A 19541-nucleotide genomic window follows, 5' to 3' on the forward strand; every position below is an offset into this window, starting at 1 on the left:
TACACTATCTCCACCTTGTCTGCAACACGGAAGTCTCGAAGAGAGTTTACTGTCTAGTCATGCTTCCACACCCTGACTACACTATCTCCACCTTGTCTGCAACACGGAAGTCTCGAAGAGAGTTTACTGTCTAGTCATGCTTCCACACCCTGACTACACTATCTTCAACTTGTCTGCAACACGGAAGTCTGAAAGAGAGTTTACTGTCTAGTCATGCTTCCACACCCTGACTACACTATCTTCACCTTGTCTGCAACACGGAAGTCTCGAAGAGAGTTTACTGTCTAGTCATGCTTCCACACCCTGACTACACTATCTTCAACTTGTCTGCAACACGGAAGTCTCGAAGAGAGTTTACTGTCTAGTCATGCTTCCACACCCTGACTACACTATCTTCACCTTGTCTGCAACACGGAAGTCTCGAAGAGAGTTTACTGTCTAGTCATGCTTCCACACCCTGACTACACTATCTTCAACTTGTCTGCAACACGGAAGTCTCGAAGAGAGTTTACTGTCTAGTCATGCTTCCACACCCTGACTACACTATCTTCAACTTGTCTGCAACACGGAAGTCTCGAAGAGAGTTTACTGTCAAGTCATGCTTCCACACCCTAACTACACTATCTTCAACTTGTCTGCAACACGGAAGTCTCGAAGAGAGTTTACTGTCTAGTCATGCTTCCACACCCTGACTACACTATCTTCACCTGATCTGCAACTCGGAAGTCTCGAAGAGAGTAGCACTATCAGGATATATATATAAGAAGTTATAAGTCTAGAATGTAGGAAAAACGACACAGAAAATGTCACAGATTTGAGTGAGGAAACAATCACAGGAACAAAATCACAAAATAGTCAAAAACACATAGTTATTGTTTTATTTCATTCAGTATAATAACAACAATGCAAAACAATAATTTACCTTGCACGAGCACTTGTTAACTGACAGTTTCACAAGCTTAATACAATAAGTCACAACTACATTAGCGCCGATATATAACAGTTCAGAAGTGTTTGCACAGTATGATGTTCCAGCCAACATGGAGGATGTCGACACTGTCCTGCGGCCCTCGACTCTATCCAGACACCGGTTTTTCCAATGTTTCTGAAGCTGGTAATGCTGCGTCTTCTTCACTGGTGGGTTGCCAATGGCATCTTGTGCCAATACAGTTGAGAGAGTTGCATTCTCTTTCTGGATTAAATCCTTTTGTTTTCATAACTGAATAATATTGAATCTATTTAATCCCTTAATCCCTTTAACTTTAGTTGCTAATCCCTTTAACTCGAAAACAATTGGTCTCTAATCTATTTGAGTTTTAAAGAATATTTTAATGTAATAGTATTTTCTTGGTTGACGTTTTCTGCGACTTTTCTCCTGTGACTTTTTGTTCCGAGCACCTTGGGGGCCTAGTGGTTAAAACGTTCCCTCGTCACACCGATTCCCGACAATGTGTGAAGCCCATTTCTGGTGTCCCTCGCCGTGATATTGCAGGAATATTGCTAAAAGCGGCGTAAAACCTCATTCACTCACTCACTTCGATCCCCTTGGTCTAAAAGGACTGTACCATAATCCAGTGCTCCCTGTGTATGCGGGAGTGTTGTCAATATCAGATATCACCTCGTTATAGTGAGTAGTATATTGAAGGGGCTAAAACAAGGACTGGTCGGCTCGGAGTGGTATACTGTGTCTGAGTGGGGTATTCAAGTTAAACTTCGGCATGGTATCTCAGTGGGCTAGCACTATAAAATCGGACTAATACAAAACGTCACACACAAACACACGTGCATGCATGGCTCTATATAAGTGAAATAATCTTGAATCTCACACTTGAAAATCCCATTTAACCTCACCTGACCTCTTCCACGGTTGAATTTATAATTTAACTTAAATACTAGTACACCAGTCTCTCTAACGTGCCTTGCATTCGCTGGGGCAACCATTGATCATACAATAATCATTACATTGTGTTACAGTATTGTGTTGAAGGTTAAAGGGGGACCATAGACTCGCGCAACTTACGGTGATATTAGTGGAAACTTGACTGACTTGAGATTTAACGAGCGCTTCAACCTAATGCTGACTTTGCACTCTTAACACAAATGCATTTATTATTAAACTGCTGGGCAAACATATACACTTAAACATTGGATTTGACCAACAAATTACAAATGTTATCAAAACGTTACTAGGCAGAAAACAGTTGCCGAACCACAATTATGATACCCGTATCAAATGCATCACCATCGAATGACCATTTCTTGTTTGTTTCATTCTCAAACACCATCAAACGGCAGTTTACTTTTAATAGCGAAACACGCTGCCTTGCTTCAGGAAACTAAATTTAATGACGATGACATATCTCTGACATGTTTATAAAAAATAACCCATCTTGTAGACCCCGCTTAGACATGATTTTAATACTACTAAGGTGACTTACCAAAACTGTATTTACACTAAATGTACGCAGCCAATCACCTTGGGATATATATAGGTGTACTCGCACGCACGCACGCACGCACGCACGCACGCATACACACACACACGCACACGCACACACACACACACACACACACGCACGCACGCACGCACGCACGCACACGCACGCGCACACACACACACACACTCTGAACAATAACAATTCTTGATTCTTGTATTGGTAAAAACATGCCCCCAAAACCCAAAAAGTTCGGTTGGGATAGTGATAAGGTTTTAATTAAAGGATAATTTTATAGTTTAGTTTGGATTCACTAATATTTATGTGAACACCAAGACGTTGAAGATACTATTGCGAAACAATGTGGTATTTATCCTAATCCCACACGCGTCACTTAGTCGCGAGCACCTGTGACGTAACGTCATTAGCTCGGGTGTCGGAGGGCCTGATGGCCGAGTAACCCTATCTATTTCAGTGGTAAAGAACAGTGTCTAGGCTGTGATAGACATGTGTCACGTGTCACGTAGCCGAGCTGACCACTGTCCAGTGGGGGTTCTGTTGACATTGCCGTATCCCATATCTCACACTCTCTGTTCTACGTTATCACCCCGTCACGTGACGTAATAGTTTGCGCAAGAGTTATTGCTCTTAGATGAAGAGCTATTAGTTCAAGATGGCGTATGCCACCGAAAATATTCATACGTGTTTTGTGGGTATTTACAACAGTTTGTGAACGCCAGATGGCGTCTGGGCAGAGATTACAAGAGTTATCATGTCATAGGTGAAGTGTTTACGCTAGATGAAATGACATCCCGCCATATGGGAAGTTGGTAAATCTGACCCGGTTTGCTACAGAAGGGGACGCGTTCAGTAGGAAGGTCAACTTTCAAAACTCAATATGTTGTTTACATTTAGGAAAATGTAATTTCATACAGATAAACTTATTTTTGTGTGAGAGAAACGTCACGAAGTGCGTCTTTTCAGACACATGACACAATCACTGTGATATTTATGGGCACATATTTAGTTCACGTAGAGGTGCTAGGCGCCGCCGATCATGGCTTCGAATCCAAGAGGCGCCACCATTATAATCTAGGCTTGTCAGCTCGTGGGTGTCACCAAACAGGTAAACGTCCACGACCCGTGTGACTTCGGGCAGACGCGCTGAAATCAAGGAAATATCGTTAATTAAACTCACTCAAATTAACATATACGTCAACTCAAACGATCAAATATGCAAGCGCTTAAATTCTGCTCCAAAGATTCTGTTGACGTCATACATCAAGGGTGACAGTTGAACTCTACGACCAGACTCCTTTACCGTTTGGTGTCAGAGGTCACGTATGCTATACCCGTCGAGGACATGACGTTGGCCTTCTATAACGGTACAATCAGATGTTAAGAAAACATGTTCAAAGAAGTATTTACATCTTTCTAAGTTTCAAACAGACGTTGTTAGCGGATTCAAAACACTGGTCCAGACGGTCACTCGTGGTCATCTGTCAAGAAGCGTCCAACAGGTGACAAGCTGTATACATGCCACTGTTTGTTTGCCCTGCCATTACGAGCACGGAAGCGACATGAAATGTTTCCGTATTTTCATGACACCCTGAATGAGAGATTTTTGATGTCACCGGACTGTTTGTCGGGGGTCGCAGTGACACTAAGATGTTTTCTCCCACGCAAGGTGCAGCGAACGGCAGGAGAAAATAATAGCCATAATTTCGACCACCCGTGACAAGGGTCATTGGCGAAATAGATTTTTAAACAGCTATTGTCGTCGAGTGTCAGTACCCATCTCAAAAGATGATGTGCACGCTAAACACTTAATTCTCTGAATTGTCTGCACAGACTAAAGACGTTTTGTGTGCGATCTCTTTCCAAATAATGAAGACCTGAACGGGACGTGCCAAATTGTTGCTTCTGTCCCCGGAAGAGTGAATACGGGGTATTAAGAACTCAGCAGATAATTAATAAATGCCAAAGAGATGCGGCATTTAGATCCCTACTCGACCAGCATGATTCCTTTTGTAAAAAGCATATTTTTTGTTTTTTTGTAAAACAGAATGGGGTATTTGGCCCAGTGTGACCTATGAAGGCTTTCTGACTTGCTTCTGGATGTCGCAAATGACCGTGCTGCGTAATTGGCTTTTGAAAGAGGCCATGTTTTGACACTTGTGTGATCACAGGAAGACGCGGACAGCTATATATCTTCTCACGGGCCGAAGAAACATGAATAAAGAGAATTAAATTAAGCGAACATGTTCACATGTGATCTTCGTGCCAGATAGGTCAAGTTCGTAACGAAAGGTCACAGGTCATCTGCCAACCGGAAGGATATGGATGCATGTAGTTAGGTGTCGGCCATGCATGCAGACATGGCAGAAACCGTTAATGGCGGGACAGGTGTCTCACCCTCAACTCCCGGGTCTGCCCCACCCCCGGGACACCAGACTCATGTCCGCTGGGAAGATTAGCACCCCACCCCCTCCCCGCCCCGATATTTAAAAAGAACACTTTCTGTCATTATTTCTCCTGAACACTGGTCAGAATGTCGTCTGCTTCACGGTATTGTTGTCTCCCGCCACAAAATAACACAAATCTCTTCTTCAAGCAAACGCTTTCACCTGATTAGCTAACCTAAAGAGATTTCACACGCCGGTGTGTAAATAGTTATAATTGGCCACGCTGCCCATATTCTACTTAATTGTACCCATGTTTGCTTCACTTGACAACAAGTATTTCTTCAATAGTCTCTTCCTGTTGAATAAATGTGCCAAGTGTGACCCCGGTCATTGTGGTCGCATACCCGCTCATCTGAAGAGGGTATCAAAGTCTACCGTGACGAGAACAGGCGGAACATAACAAGCCTTGTTTAATTCACACCTGATGATTCACACAATCAGGAATAATTAGGCGAGGTGTCAGCTGCTTTGATGTGTAGAAAACGTGGACAGGTGTATGTGTGATATCATCTCAATCGCGGTGTGATCATATTTCTGTGTCAGCATATCGGTAGAAAGACTCCAAATTTGGCTGTCCGTGGTGAAATGGGCTGGACATCCTCATTTACAAAACAAAAGATTGAAATTCTTCGGTTCTGGCGCAGTTTGCATGCTGCAGATCAATCCCGAATGCTGAGTATTATTTGCAGATGGTCAGTAAAATTCCGTAGATCCTGGAATAATACAGTTTTCAACTACTTTGTCAGTTTACATTTACCAATTTATGATCTAAATAATATTTCTACTGAAGAGTTTAACTTGTCTAAAGTATGTCTGTTATCCTTAGACCATTCTGATTGGTTACATGGACTCTGGAACGATACGGGCCAGGTAAATGGTAATAAGTTACGTACATACAGATTATTTAAAGATTCTTTATCAGTAGAACCCCATGTCAGTTTATTGATGAACAGATGTCAGCGCAGTATATTAAGTAAGTTTCGCTGCGGCTCACTGCCATTAGAAATAGAATTAGGAAGATTCACCCGCCCGAAAACACCGCTTATTGAACGTATGTGTAAATTCTGTAATTGCAATGCTGTTGAGGATGAAATACACTTTTTTGCTGAATGTTCTCTCTATACAGATTTACGCTATGATTTATGGAATTTAGCTTCTCAATCAAATCCAAACTTTATACAGATGTCCGCTGCCGACCAGACCGTGTTCTTTATGCGGAACAATAAGGTGGTCAGACCCCTAGCCGCGCTTCTTCACCACATGTATGAGCGAAGACAACTGTGTCTTTCGTCTCTACCAGCCTAGTTCCATGTATCTTAGTATCAGAATGTTCTGAGAACTGGCGATAACCGGTGATAACTGGTGATAACTCATTTTTATGTATATGTATGTACTGTGATAACTGGTGATAACTCATTTTTATGTATATGTATGTGCTGTGATATTTCTCATTTTTACTTATATGTATGTGACGTCCTGCGTGTCTCGTAGGCCATAATGGCCGGACACTGTACACACTATTTATGTATTTTTATTGTCACTGCTGTACAGTGTGTGACACGAAAATAAAATAATTTTCTTCTTCTTCTTCTTCTTCATATCTTAATCTTCAAGTGCTTCAACAAGCCAAAGATTTATTTGTGAGTGATCACTATCATCATTACACACCGGCTGTTCTCTCCGCTTTGCCACATGGCGGTGAGGTGAATTCCGAGAAAACGGCGAGCCTTTCCAACACAACCGCCTCTACAATGGCTTAAAGTTGGTTATTAGATCCCAAAATCCGATTCTAAATAATCTACAGTGAGGGAAGGGTGTTAGTAGACGAAACATTACATCTTTAGGTTTAATTGAATTGGAAATGTTACCCAAACAAATTACATACATTTTTGGGATGGTCATATCTTTTGCTACACTCGAAGATAATTATCAAATTGATCGATCCCATCTAACCTTCTTCAACAGATGTCCATTATTACTACAAAATGAGTTAGCAATTTAGAAACAAACACGCTCGTGTTATGGGACCTGTCAGGATCGTTTGTTCGTTGTTTAACGCCGCACTCATCAATATTACAGCTATATGACGGCGGTATGTAAATAATCGAGTATGGACCAGACAATCCAGTGACTGACATCATGTGCATCGATCCACACAAGTGGGATATGATGACATGCATCAACCAAGTCAGCGAGCCTGATCACCCGATCCCGTTAGTCGCCTCTTAAGACAAGCATAGTCGCCTTTTACGGCAAGCATGGGTTGCTGAAGAACTAGTCGACAACGAATCTTTACGGGTCGAACCTTTCAGGTAAACCATGATGTGTCTGAACTATTGCTCTGTGTGTCTGTAAATACACATCTCTGAATTATTGCAATGTGTCTGGATCTCATGTATAAAGTGTATGAACTATTGCAGTCTTTGTTTGTGAATCCCATTGCATGAAGTTTTAATAATTTGTGTAGCTATATATAGATAACGTTTAGTATAAAACCAAGCATTGTATTCTAACTTGGTGGCCAACTGATGGTAGTGTGTCTTGAACAAATCTAAAATTGCATCATCTGCCTCGCCGAGAATATACACCCAAAACTGCCGGCGACACTCATTTATTAATTCACTCACGACAGGTTCCTATATATTAATACTGCATGTTGGCATTGCTTGTCTCTACACTGTAAAAATGTGTTTGGAATGTTAACACAGACAAGACATGTTTAGATCTAAACATGATAAGGAATGTTTTTAAATCCTAAACGGAATACACATTTTGTGTTCAATCTGAACGCATTTAGGTCAAAACACATCACTAAAAAACACCTAAATACAACATTCCAATGATCTAAACATGTTCAGAATTTATACACAATGAACATGTTTAGTTTTTAAACATGTTTAAATTTTTTTAGAATTTAAACCTGTTTAAAAAAAGGTACATATCATTAGGTCATAAGTCAAATATGGATAAGATGTATAATATATATTGAAATTATATGTGCTTGCAAATCAGATTCACAGGCACTTGTATAACACATATACCACCAGGACTTACAACGAACTTAATGCAATATTAACATAAAAATGTACAACTTAACCAGACTCGGTTAATGGTGTCTAGGAAATTTGGCACTTGAGATGACAACAGTCTCGTAGCACAGGTGGTAGCGTGAAGGACTACCAATCAAGAGCATTAATACCCCGCCGAGGTTAAAAAATCTATGTGTTCATAAAAGTGTTGTTACTGTATGACTTATAGTATTTCTCTCAATAAGGAAGCTGACAATGAACGTATATCTGATGTCTACCATAGACCCTTATCTTATTAAGTTACCACCACCCACCAGAAATCATACATTTATACTTCTAAAATAGCCTTTATTCTACTAAACATCCTTCTCCGCTGTACACTATTGGTTCTACATTATTTCAACCATCATACAACAGGTGGCCATGTTCCAGGGTAGCCTTAGTAATGGCGTGTCACTAAACTAAACGAGTATCGTTGATGAAGAAATAAAATGAATTGAATGCCCCCAGTAATTGTGTAAATATAATTAACAATTAACGACAGGCAACGGCGACCTAAATATATCACAAACGAGTAGCCCTCTGAAATGGCTGACCTGGGCTTAAGTTCAAAATCAACCAATGTCCTTTCTTACCTATTAACACAAACCCGTGAATTATTTCCGTTTCTAATGAATTACTGGACCCCCTTGGCGTATTTGCTTAATTCAAACAATGGCAACCTCCCCTATTCACAACGAACCAAACTTGCCGGCAGTAAAGGTGTCTTGGTCGCCATTTTAGTATTGTCGTCTGCCGCCCTGATTACAAATGGCGGTCAACTTTGGCCGGGGTAATGATAAGCTGAACGGCATTTCCCACCAAGAATTGTCGCCCGTTCCTCCCACTTCTGTCCTGCATTGTGTATCAAGTAAAACCCACAAAATGTTGGTGTGAAAATTGCCAGTCGAGAGGCTTTTGGTTACGCCAATCTACGCCATAGGAGGAAGGCCTTCTTCCAAAGCCTCTCCACTATCCTATCTAGTAATACATGAAAAGATGTGTGTAAACATAATGTGCAGCACTGAAATAGCTGATCATGTATTCTGGGAGGACTGCCTTGTGATAAACATTTGAGATATAATTTTGGAGATAGGAGCAGATTTGGCTGTAGGATTTACTATAATCTATAAAATGTAATGTAATATAGTGAAATACAGAAGCAACGACGCGAGCCGCATAGTAGGGCCAAGGCCGCTGTAACTGTTTTTAAATGGGGGGGGGGGGCTTGTCCCCAACCTGTATTTTCTTGATTCAAATAAAAATGTTTTCTATAATAAAAACAATCTCTCCCCCCCCCCCCCCCCCCCCCCCCCCCCCGGCTGGCTACGGCACTGAGGGCACTGAAACTGCGTCCCTGTGCTTTAGCTGTAAAAGTTAAGGGCGAAGTTGTACTTGTATATAACACTACACATGGGGGTAGAGCAAACTTTACCTCTTATTGATGATATGTGTAGTATGGAAACCTGTTAATCCGGGTGGTGGATGGAAAAATGTTTGTACGTGTATATAGGTGAATCGTACATGGGTTCCAGCATATGCAATACACAACATACACAATTTGTCTTGTCGAAAACGTTTTTATTTAGCATCAATAGAAATGCCAAGTATATGAAGGAAGAACAACGGTTGCGAATATACGCAATTAAATAGCTGCTCAACAGTTAGAACACAGAAAAACCTCTATAGTCCGGACCCCGTTAATCAGGAAAACCCCTTATCCAGATCATTACTAATGGGAACAATCATATAATTAAAGGGACAATACTCCGTACCCGTGATTAGGTAATCCGGATGATTTCACTGGGAACGTTAACATCAGTATCAAAAGGGTTTCACTGTGTAAAACAGCTTCATCAATCCATTGTAATCTTATATAGCATATCAACATAAAAAAGATTGTCGAGTGCGATGCTGTGATGAAGATGCAAGCAGTATAAGCTCCGACAGCATGATTTATATTGGTAGTTGACTGACCATCGACGTACAGGTTGACATCCATAGATGCAGCTTTGTTTGGAGTACATTGTATATGTCATTGAAGATTATTTTTGGAAACGATCATTGAAAGACACCGGTTTCGTGGGACCCGTTGTTGAACTTTGGCACAATATGCGACATCACTTATCGGTGGGAAGATGTCACTTTGGTCAGACTGGCAAGATGTTCAGATTATTATTCGTATGAGCATTTAAACACTTGATGAAATTCCAAAACGGAACAAAGTTGCAAAATCGTTATAGTTAGAGGAGGGCTTCAGTATGTGTTTTTTGTCGTACAAAGGAATAAATAATAATAATATTTATGAAGACGACGACGACGACGACGATGATGATGATACACTTCCAGGCATCCAATGTGTAACGGTACAAAAGCATTACCATGGAATAAATACAATGAATATGGTATACGTGCTTATGAATCAAAACCTGTACATAACATGTACATTGCATCTCAAAACCCATTGAACATAATCCCTTCAACCAAATGCATTTAAGAATAAATACTTGCTACATTGCATATACACCTTTATGCACAAGGTTGGCAACCCATATTGATTTTACTCCTGTCGACATACTTTCTCCACTAAATACATGAATAAATTAACATAATATTGCCTAGGACTAATGCCTAGGACGCCTGGGCGATCTCTGTGATGGGCTCTCTTGTCAATAGATTATGTCGATGCATGTCGAAATGCCATTCAGTGCTCTCATCAGATCCAACCATTTCTCGCACAAGCTTTCGTATCGTTAGATCTAGAGTAAAAAGATGGTCATCTTTATCTTCCGGAACGTAATGTCTGACGTAATCCGCTATTTTTGTGACGTATTCAACATTTGTCCCAGCAGCCCCCCTGGCAGTCACTATCTGCTTTGCCATAGAAGGAATATCCGTTTCCCCGAGGTAGTATTGGTTATCCTCCGTCACTGTGAACACAAGAACACTAAATGGTTCTGACCCCTGTTCTCTGGGTTCGAACTCAGTCACTAGTGTGCTGTAGCCACCAAGCTGGGTCTCACGAACGTTCAGATACGTTAACGCTTTGGTCACAGATTCTGTCCCCTTGATTTCGTAAGCGACACCCCATGCACGACCCTGAAGAAAAGAAAATGTATGTTGTAAGTAATCGAAATTAATCTCAATAAACTTTGAAAAATGCGTTTGTAATGGCTTGAACATGTGAAATTTGGTACACGAAATAACTTTTATCACTATTTCTGACCACGAACACGTCGAGGTGCATGGTGTCATGTATACAGTTTTCAGTTAGGCCAATTATGAGGGGACGCGAACCCTGGGTGCCGGTGTACCACGGACCTAAATATGTATGTCCGTGGTTGTTCAATGCGATCTTAGCGCAAAGGTGTTCGCAACTCCCATACCTTAACATAGACTTACGACAGTCGTAGCGCTAAGGTTGTTTTGTACAACGGTGGCTAGAGTGCCGTTGTTCAAAGCGACCTTAGCACTAAGGTGATCGTAACTCCCATACCTTAACATAGACTTACGACAGTCGTAGCGCTAAGGTTGTTTTGTTCAACGGCGCCCAGGTCTTTGGCGTGGCCAGTGAACGCTTAAACTGCTGTAATACTGTACCGTCAAACTCACGTAAAAAAATATGATAGTGGGTTCGAATCCCAGATCCGCACTGATTGCGGTTCTTGCTTCGTCGGTACTATACCCGAACTTATGGGTTTCACCAAAGTGATCATTGTCTAAGTTCTGCTTTCCTTCCCTATATCCTACACGTCGTAAAATGGCTGAAACACTGCCCAAAGCGTTAAACCAAACTCAATGTTATGTTTGTTTGTTTTGTAAGTTGTTTAACGCCGCATTCAGCAATATCAGCAATATTCCCGCGATATGACAGCGGCCTGTACATAATATAGCTGGAATATTGCTGAGTGCGGCGTTAAAAACTCATAAAACAAACAAACATAAATGGAAGAGAAACAACGAAACGTGACCCAGACAGATCACTAGACACTCTCCAAACTTACGAAAACCTGCATTTAGATATTGTAATTCTAACTCCCTCATTTGAGTTAGTAAATACTCGCAAATGCAATATGAAGTTACAAAAGTTCCACTGTAATTGAAAGTTTGGAGAACTTACAAAAAAAATGTTTGATTCAAAAATCGTGCAAGCTATTCACGCAAATATGGAATATATTCAAGTCGATATGAACTGACAACCGTTATTCTGACAGCATAGCCTCTCATAAACCCCGCATGAACGTATTAATTAGCCGATTTACCTACTAACTATATCATACATTTAGGGATTATATAGGGTATACAAGTTTGACCTTTATCCTGTGAAATATGTTAAATACGAAAATATTCAATTTTTCAAACAAGCGTCTCCAGCTCGCGGTATCAGGAATAAAGCAATAAATGGACAAAAAAAAGAAAAAGAGAAAAAGATCATTTTCTCGACGTTTTAACAAAATGTCGTGGCATCTACAGGTACACAGTTGCTAACCGTTTTGTCCAGATTGTACACGGGGTTTCATCATCATAGTATAGAATGATGAAATAGCTTCCATGCCCAGTGCCATTGACCAGCTAACTGACGCTCACGGCTGTGTTTATTACTGCCCGCGGCGACAGGCTGATGCAATGTACAAGCAATACATTTCTTAAAACCAGAGACCATATACCGTTAGAACGCACTCATGTTATTAGTTTGGAATAAGGAATCGTGTGATTTGGTAGATTATGAAAACTAAGTCATGATCATGAACGATAACACGTGAAAATCACGTTCCGGTCACAAGTTATTGTAATAGCCTTATCTAGGTCACGTGCACTCACGTGAAGCGAGACTATCAATACAACTGATCTATTAATAGCACACCGCGTGGCAAGGTGATGAAACCCCCAGGCCGGCTTTTCTCGTATGATAAGGTGCATTTCATATAACACTTAATATTTCCATGGATGCATATACACACGTCTCATAACGTCTGATAAAGTGATCCGATGAATATTGCATACATAAACATGTGTTCATGAATAGGGGATTGGTTTAAGAAAAACAAAACATAATCACCTCTTTGCACTTGACCAAGTTTGCCACACGCCCAGGCTGAAAACAGAACAAGGACGGAAACGATAATTTTTATCACCTTTCTGACATATCTCATATACATAAAATGCACTCGTGGAATTTAATGTTACATCAAAAGTCACACAAAAAAGCAAAATATTTCCTTATCACCCATGACAACAAAAATATCATGGCCTGATTTGAACCCATATGGCCATGGCAGTATACACCTCACCTGGGGTATATAGTGATATTGTAAAAGGGTATACAGTTATAGGATCAAAGCTATACACTAGACAAAAGCTGGAGGATTTACCTGGCTTGGCGTTCCTCTGTGCGTTGAGTTACCCTGCCAAAATCTTCGAACAAATCCTTTGATGGAACCAATTTTCTTTGAAGAGTATTCAAAGTCCGGTTTCCATAGCAGCGAGCCATACCCGAACACCCAGATGGTTGGGTTATTGTGCAACAGGTAATCGAGTGATGTGATATCCATATTGTAGGGAATTTCAAGACGGGCAGAGACAATCCTCGTGTGCAGAGTAGAATAACACGACAGAGCAGCGATACTGTTCGATATGAACGCAAATTGTAGAGTAAATAAAGCTCAATACTAGTAGATATACAACCTAGCTCTTATATACCTAGTGCAAACGTGATCCAGTGCGTGATTGACACTTTCATCCAATGAAAATGCTGTATTTTACAACGGATCATTTTGATTGGTTGTGACCACATAAGGGCTTAAACACCCGCCATTTTCTCAAGATTTCATCATCAACTTGCATCATTCGAGGGGAAATGAGTATAGTGCGGTAAGACGGTCGTTTCCGCTATGTGGCACAGAGAACAAATATTTGATTGATTACTTGTGTACATTTGAATGACTGACTGCACGTTTCATACACAGTGGGCGATTTACTTGTACACTGCAGCGATTGCTCTCGATTTGAAAACACAGGTGAACCCGTGTTGAGTGGTGTGGAATTGGACGGGGTGGGGTTCCGGTGGAGAGACGTGTGATGGGACGGGATGGGTTGTCGTGGCGTGGCGTGAGATTGGGAGGGGTTGGGTGGAGAGACGTGTGATGGGACGGGATGGGTTGTCGTGGCGTGGCGTGAGATTGGGAGGGGTTGGGTGGAGAGACGTGTGATAGGCCGAGATGGGTTGTCGTGGCGTGGCGTGAGATTGGGAGGGGTTGGGTGGAGAGACGTGTGATAGGCCGAGATGGGTTGTCGTGGCGTGGCGTGAGATTGGGAGGGGTTGGGTGGAGAGACGTGTGATGGGCCGGGATGGGTTGTCGTGGCGTGGCGTGAGATTGGGAGGGGTTGGGTGGAGAGACGTGTGATGGGCCGGGATGGGTTGTCGTGGCGTGGCGTGAGATTGGGTGGGGTTGGGTGGAGAGACGTGTAATGGGACGGGGTGGGGTGGGGTTGCGTGGCGTGGCGCGGCGTGGCGTGGAGTGCCGTGGCATGGGACGGGGTGAGGTGGGGTGGGACGGGGTGGGTTGGACGGCGTTGCTAGGGTTGGGGTGGGGATGAGTGGCGTGCGATGGGACGGGGTTGGTTGGACGGCGTGGGTTAGGGTGGGGAGGGGAGGAGTGGCGTGGGATGGGACGGGGTTGGAGTTGCGTTGGGTGGAACAGGGTGGACTTGCGCGGGATGAGATGGGACGGGGTGGGGAGGAGTTGCAAGACGTGGCATTGTGTGGCGTGGCGTGGAATTGGTTGGGGTGGAGCGGCGTGGGATGGTTCTATGCTCATGGTTCGAATCCATGATTCGTCCCCATTATGATCCTTGGTTTGTTAGCACCATTTCCGTGTTTGTGGATATCGCCCACGTGGTAAACGTCGAAATGAAGAAAACCTGCGCCGATTTAAGTAGGACACACAGTAGGAGACACATTACTTTCAACTTGATTGGGAAGTGGCTTATCACAAGACATGGACCTTTAATGTAAGATAAGTTAGTACAGTTTTATGTGGGTTTTTTTAATCCTGGTATTTCAAATTACCTTCGGCGCCACTGAAATAAGTTACAATATATTTACTGTATGTAAATCACGTATGATACAACTTGTTTCAGCGTGTGATGGTTTACTAATGGCTCATGGACATTCTCCCGCGTGTGTACGCATAATAATATAATTGTGATTGAAGGCCAAATTAACGCCTTGTGGCTTTAATTTATTCGACTTTAAGATTTGTTTGTTCGACTGTCGTTTTGCGCTATTCTCAGACTGCGGCCTGTAAATAACGGAGTCAAACCAGACAAACCTGTTATTGATTTAAGGCCAAATCGTCGAGATACGATAATACGGCCCCGTGAACATCCGGGTTAGAATTGGTCTTCAGCAACCCATGCTTGCCGAAAGAGACGACTAACGGAATCGGGTGGCCGGGTTCGCTGACTCGGTTGATGTATGTCATCGTATCCCACTTGCATATATCGAAGCTTATGATGTCAGTCACCGGATTGTCTGGTCAAGACTCGAGTTAAACCACAAACAACAACGATGATACGCAACTGACCAAATCACCGAAACTGACCACAGTACAGGTTTCTGGTTACCTATTTTAACACGGAATCCTAACGGGGAATTATGTATAGCAGGCAATAAAGACAAATTGTATATGGAGGTAGCGTGAGGCACTTCTCGGGGTCATGGTTGGTATGTCTTGTCACATATCGTCACATGTGCCGTAACTTTCCTTCAAACTACATGTTTCTGCCATGCATGATAAGAATACTAGTATTATGCTAGATATAGTGTTCACACACAACAGCGTTTGGTGAGTGAGTGAGTCGGATTTCTCACCACTTTTATTGCAATATTTCAGCTGTGTCATTTCATTTCATAGATTAACACTGTAGGTGGTATAATCATAGGGAAACTGTAGGTGGTATAATCATAGGGAAACTGTAGGTGGTATAATCATAGGGAAACTGTAGGTGGTATAATCATAGGGAAACTGTAGGTGGTATAATCATAGGGAAACTGTCGGTGGTATAATCATAGTGAAACTGTCGGTGGGATTAGCATAGTGAACACTGTCGGTGGGATTAGCATAGTGAACACTGTCGGTGGGATTAGCATAGTGAACACTGTCGGTGGGATTAGCATAGTGAACACTGTCGGTGTCATTGGCATAGGGAAACACTGTAGGTGGGATTAGCATAGGGAAACACTTTTTGGGATTAGCATAGGGGAACACTGTAGTTGGGATTAGCATAAGGGGACGCTGTAGGTGAGATTAGCATAGTGAACACTGTCGGTGGGATTAGCATAGGGGAACACTGTAGGTGAGATTAGCATAAGGGGACGCTGTAAGTGAGATTAGCATAGTGAACACTGTCGGTGGGATTAGCATAGGGGAACACTGTAGGTGAGATTAGCATAGGGGAACACGGTAGGTGGGATTAGCATAGGGGACACGCTTTTTGGGATTAGCATAGGGGAAACACTTTTTTGGATTAGCATAGGGGAACACTGTAGATAGGATTAGCATAAGGGGACGCTGTAGGTGAGATCAGCATAGGGGAACACTGTAGATGGGATTAGCATAAGGGGACGCTGTAGGTGATATTAGCATAGGGGAACACTGTAGATGGGATTAGCATAGGGGAACACTGTAGATGGGATTAGCATAAGGGGACGCTGTAGGTGAGATTAGCATAGGGGAACACTGTAGATGGGATTAGCATAAGGGGACGCTGTAGGTGAGATTAGCATAGGGGAACACTGTAGATGGGATTAGCATAAGGGGACGCTGTAGGTGAGATTAGCATAGGGGAACACTGTAGTTGGGATTAGCATAGGGGAAACACTTTTTGGGGGTTATCATAGGGGAACACTGTAGGTGGGATTAGCATAGGGGAAACACTTTTGGGGATTACCATAGGGGAACACTGTAGTTGGGATTAGCATAGGGGAACACTGTAGTTGGGATAAGCATAGGGGAAACACTTTTTGGGATTAGCATAGGGGAACACTGTAGATGGGATTAGCATAAGGGGACGCTGTAGGTGAGATTAGCATAGGGGAACACTGTAGATGGGATTAGCATAGGGGAACACTGTAGATGGGATTAGCATAGGGGAACACTGTAGATGGGATTAGCATAAGGGGACGCTGTAGGTGAGATTAGCATAGGGGAACACTGTAGATGGGATTAGCATAAGGGGACGCTGTAGGTGAGATTAGCATAGGGGAACACTGTAGTTGGGATTAGCATAGGGAAACACTTTTTGGGATTAGCATAGGGGAACACTGTAGATGGGATTAGCATAAGGGGACGCTGTAGGTGAGATTAGCATAGGGGAACACTGTAGATGGGATTAGCATAGGGGAACACTGTAGATGGGATTAGCATAAGGGGACGCTGTAGGTGAGATTAGCATAGGGGAACACTGTAGGTGGGATTAGCATAAGGGGACGCTGTAGGTGAGATTAGCATAGGGGAACACGGTAGGTGGGATTAGCTTAGGGGAAACACTTTTTGGGGGTTATCATAGGGGAACACTGTAGCTGGGATTAGCATAGGGGAAAACTGTAGCTGGGATTTGCATAGGGGAAAACTGTAGTTGGGATTAGCATAGGGGAAAACTGTAGCTGGGATTAGCATAAGGGGACGCTGTAGGTGAGATTAGCATAAGGGGACGCTGTAGGTGAGATTAGCATAGGGGAACACTGTAGATGGGATTAGCATAAGGGGACGCTGTAGGTGAGATTAGCATAGGGGAACACTGTAGATGGGATTAGCATAGGGGAACACTGTAGATGGGATTAGCATAAGGGGAAGCTGTAGGTGAGATTAGCATAGGGGAACACTGTAGTTGGGATTAGCATAGGGGAAACACTTTTGGGGGGTTATCATAGGGGAACACTGTAGGTGGGATTAGCATAGGGGAAAACTGTAGCTGGGATTAGCATAGGGGAAAACTGTAGTTGGGATTAGCATAGGGGAACACTGTAGATGGGATTAGCATAAGGGGACGCTGTAGGTGAGATTAGCATAGGGGAACACTGTAGATGGGATTAGCATAAGGGGACGCTGTAGGTGAGATTAGCATAGGGGAACACTGTAGATGGGATTAGCATAGGGGAACACTGTAGATGGGATTAGCATAAGGGGACGCTGTAGGTGAGATTAGCATAGGGGAACACTGTAGATGGGATTAGCATAAGGGGACGCTGTAGGTGAGATTAGCATAGGGGAACACTGTAGTTGGGATTAGCATAGGGGAAACACTTTTGGGGGGTTATCATAGGGGAACACTGTAGGTGGGATTAGCATAGGGGAAACACTTTTTGGGATTACCATAGGGGAACACTGTAGTTGGGATTAGCATAGGGGAACACTGTAGCTGGGATTTGCATAGGGGAAAACTGTAGTTGGGATTAGCATAGGGGAAAACTGTAGCTGGGATTAGCATAGGGGAAAACTGTAGTTGGGATTAGCATAGGGGAAAACTGTAGGTGGGATTAGCATAGGGGGACGCTGTAGGTGGGATTAGCATATATTGGTATGCCCAATAGGTGCTAAAGTACAGTCATAGATAACTGTAGTAGTGTGTTTGCTAAGGAACATCCCTTTCCGGTCATGTAACGGTCGCTTGTCCGTTTAGAAATCTGTATATAGTGTAAACTTCTCATTAAAAAATGTATTACAATCACCCATATGACATATTTCCAACAAGTACGCCCATGCAAGTATGAACATGATTGTCTAGGCTTTACACTGCAGTAAACAAACCAGGAACAAACAAACAATGTAATATCCACATGTAATGCTCATCCTGTTCAGTTAGTTCGTTTCTCACATCGTGGGAACTGACAACAAATATACAAATGACATCATACGCTGTCCCCGCGGCCAGGCCGGATAAACGAGTCTGTTCGCTTGACCGTTATAAATCCGTGTCCTGCTCCGTGTCACGTGGTCAAGTGAATCACAACAGCAGGACACATATACTTGTGGGCGTCAGTGTGTCAATGTAGTCCCGTCATTTCTATAAAGACTTTTGTTTGGATAAGAGACATTTCAACGCTGCCTGTGAATCACTAGAGGCGGATTTCGTAGTGATTCAGTATTTGATTTACGAGTGGTAGTTACGTGGGATCAGGGATGATCTCCCATGTTGTTGACGTCAGAGGTTAACCCGGGCCTTAAAGCGCTCGCATGACAACATACATGTGATGCAGACAGTAAACGTGTGACAGATCACGTGACTGCGTGACACTCATAACGGTCACTGCATATGACCATCCATCCATACGCACCGTATATCCTCGATTAAACGCCTGGAAGTTTCATACACGAAACTCTCCCAATTATTTTCTTTGCGATTAAGCGTCGGGGGTAAAGAAATATACGCATGCGCAATGTGGGTATGGCAGAATACGATTGAAGGGAGACAGTGTGGGTAGGACAGAATACGATTGAAGGGAGACAGTGTGGGTAGGACAGAATACGATTGAAGGGAGACAGTGTGGGAATGACAGAATACGACTGAAG

The 19541-nt window shown here is 42.8% G+C and overlaps 1 protein-coding gene across 1 annotated transcript; it reads right to left on the bottom strand.

Moving 5' to 3' along the window:
- Positions 1-9532: 9532 nt before the first annotated feature.
- Positions 9533-13676, bottom strand: LOC124137069 (putative glutathione-specific gamma-glutamylcyclotransferase 2). The gene is made up of 3 exons (XM_046503208.2): positions 13341-13676; positions 13028-13063; positions 9533-11067 (listed from the first exon to the last, which is right to left on the bottom strand). The coding sequence occupies exons 1-3, from the start codon at positions 13518-13520 to the stop codon at positions 10600-10602; spliced, it is 684 nt and encodes a 227-aa protein (XP_046359164.1). The 5' UTR covers positions 13521-13676; the 3' UTR covers positions 9533-10599.
- Between the last annotated feature and the right edge of the window lie 5865 nt (positions 13677-19541).

The sequence above is a fragment of the Haliotis rufescens genome, unplaced genomic scaffold (genome assembly GCF_023055435.1).
Source record: "Haliotis rufescens isolate VD_foot unplaced genomic scaffold, xgHalRufe1.0.p SCAF_3, whole genome shotgun sequence".
NCBI classification, from domain to species: domain Eukaryota; kingdom Metazoa; phylum Mollusca; class Gastropoda; order Lepetellida; family Haliotidae; genus Haliotis; species Haliotis rufescens.

Excerpts from the sequence above, each read along its gene's own strand:
- LOC124137069 (XM_046503208.2), bottom strand. The coding sequence starts at position 13,520 with ATGGATATCACATCACTCGATTACCTGTTGCACAATAACCCAACCATC. Across the intron at positions 13,064-13,340 it reads ACAGAGGAACGCCAAGCCAG|CCTGGGCGTGTGGCAAACTT; the intron begins GTAAATCCTCCA and ends TTCTGTTTTCAG. Across the intron at positions 11,068-13,027 it reads ACTTGGTCAAGTGCAAAGAG|GGTCGTGCATGGGGTGTCGC; the intron begins GTGATTATGTTT and ends TCTTTTCTTCAG.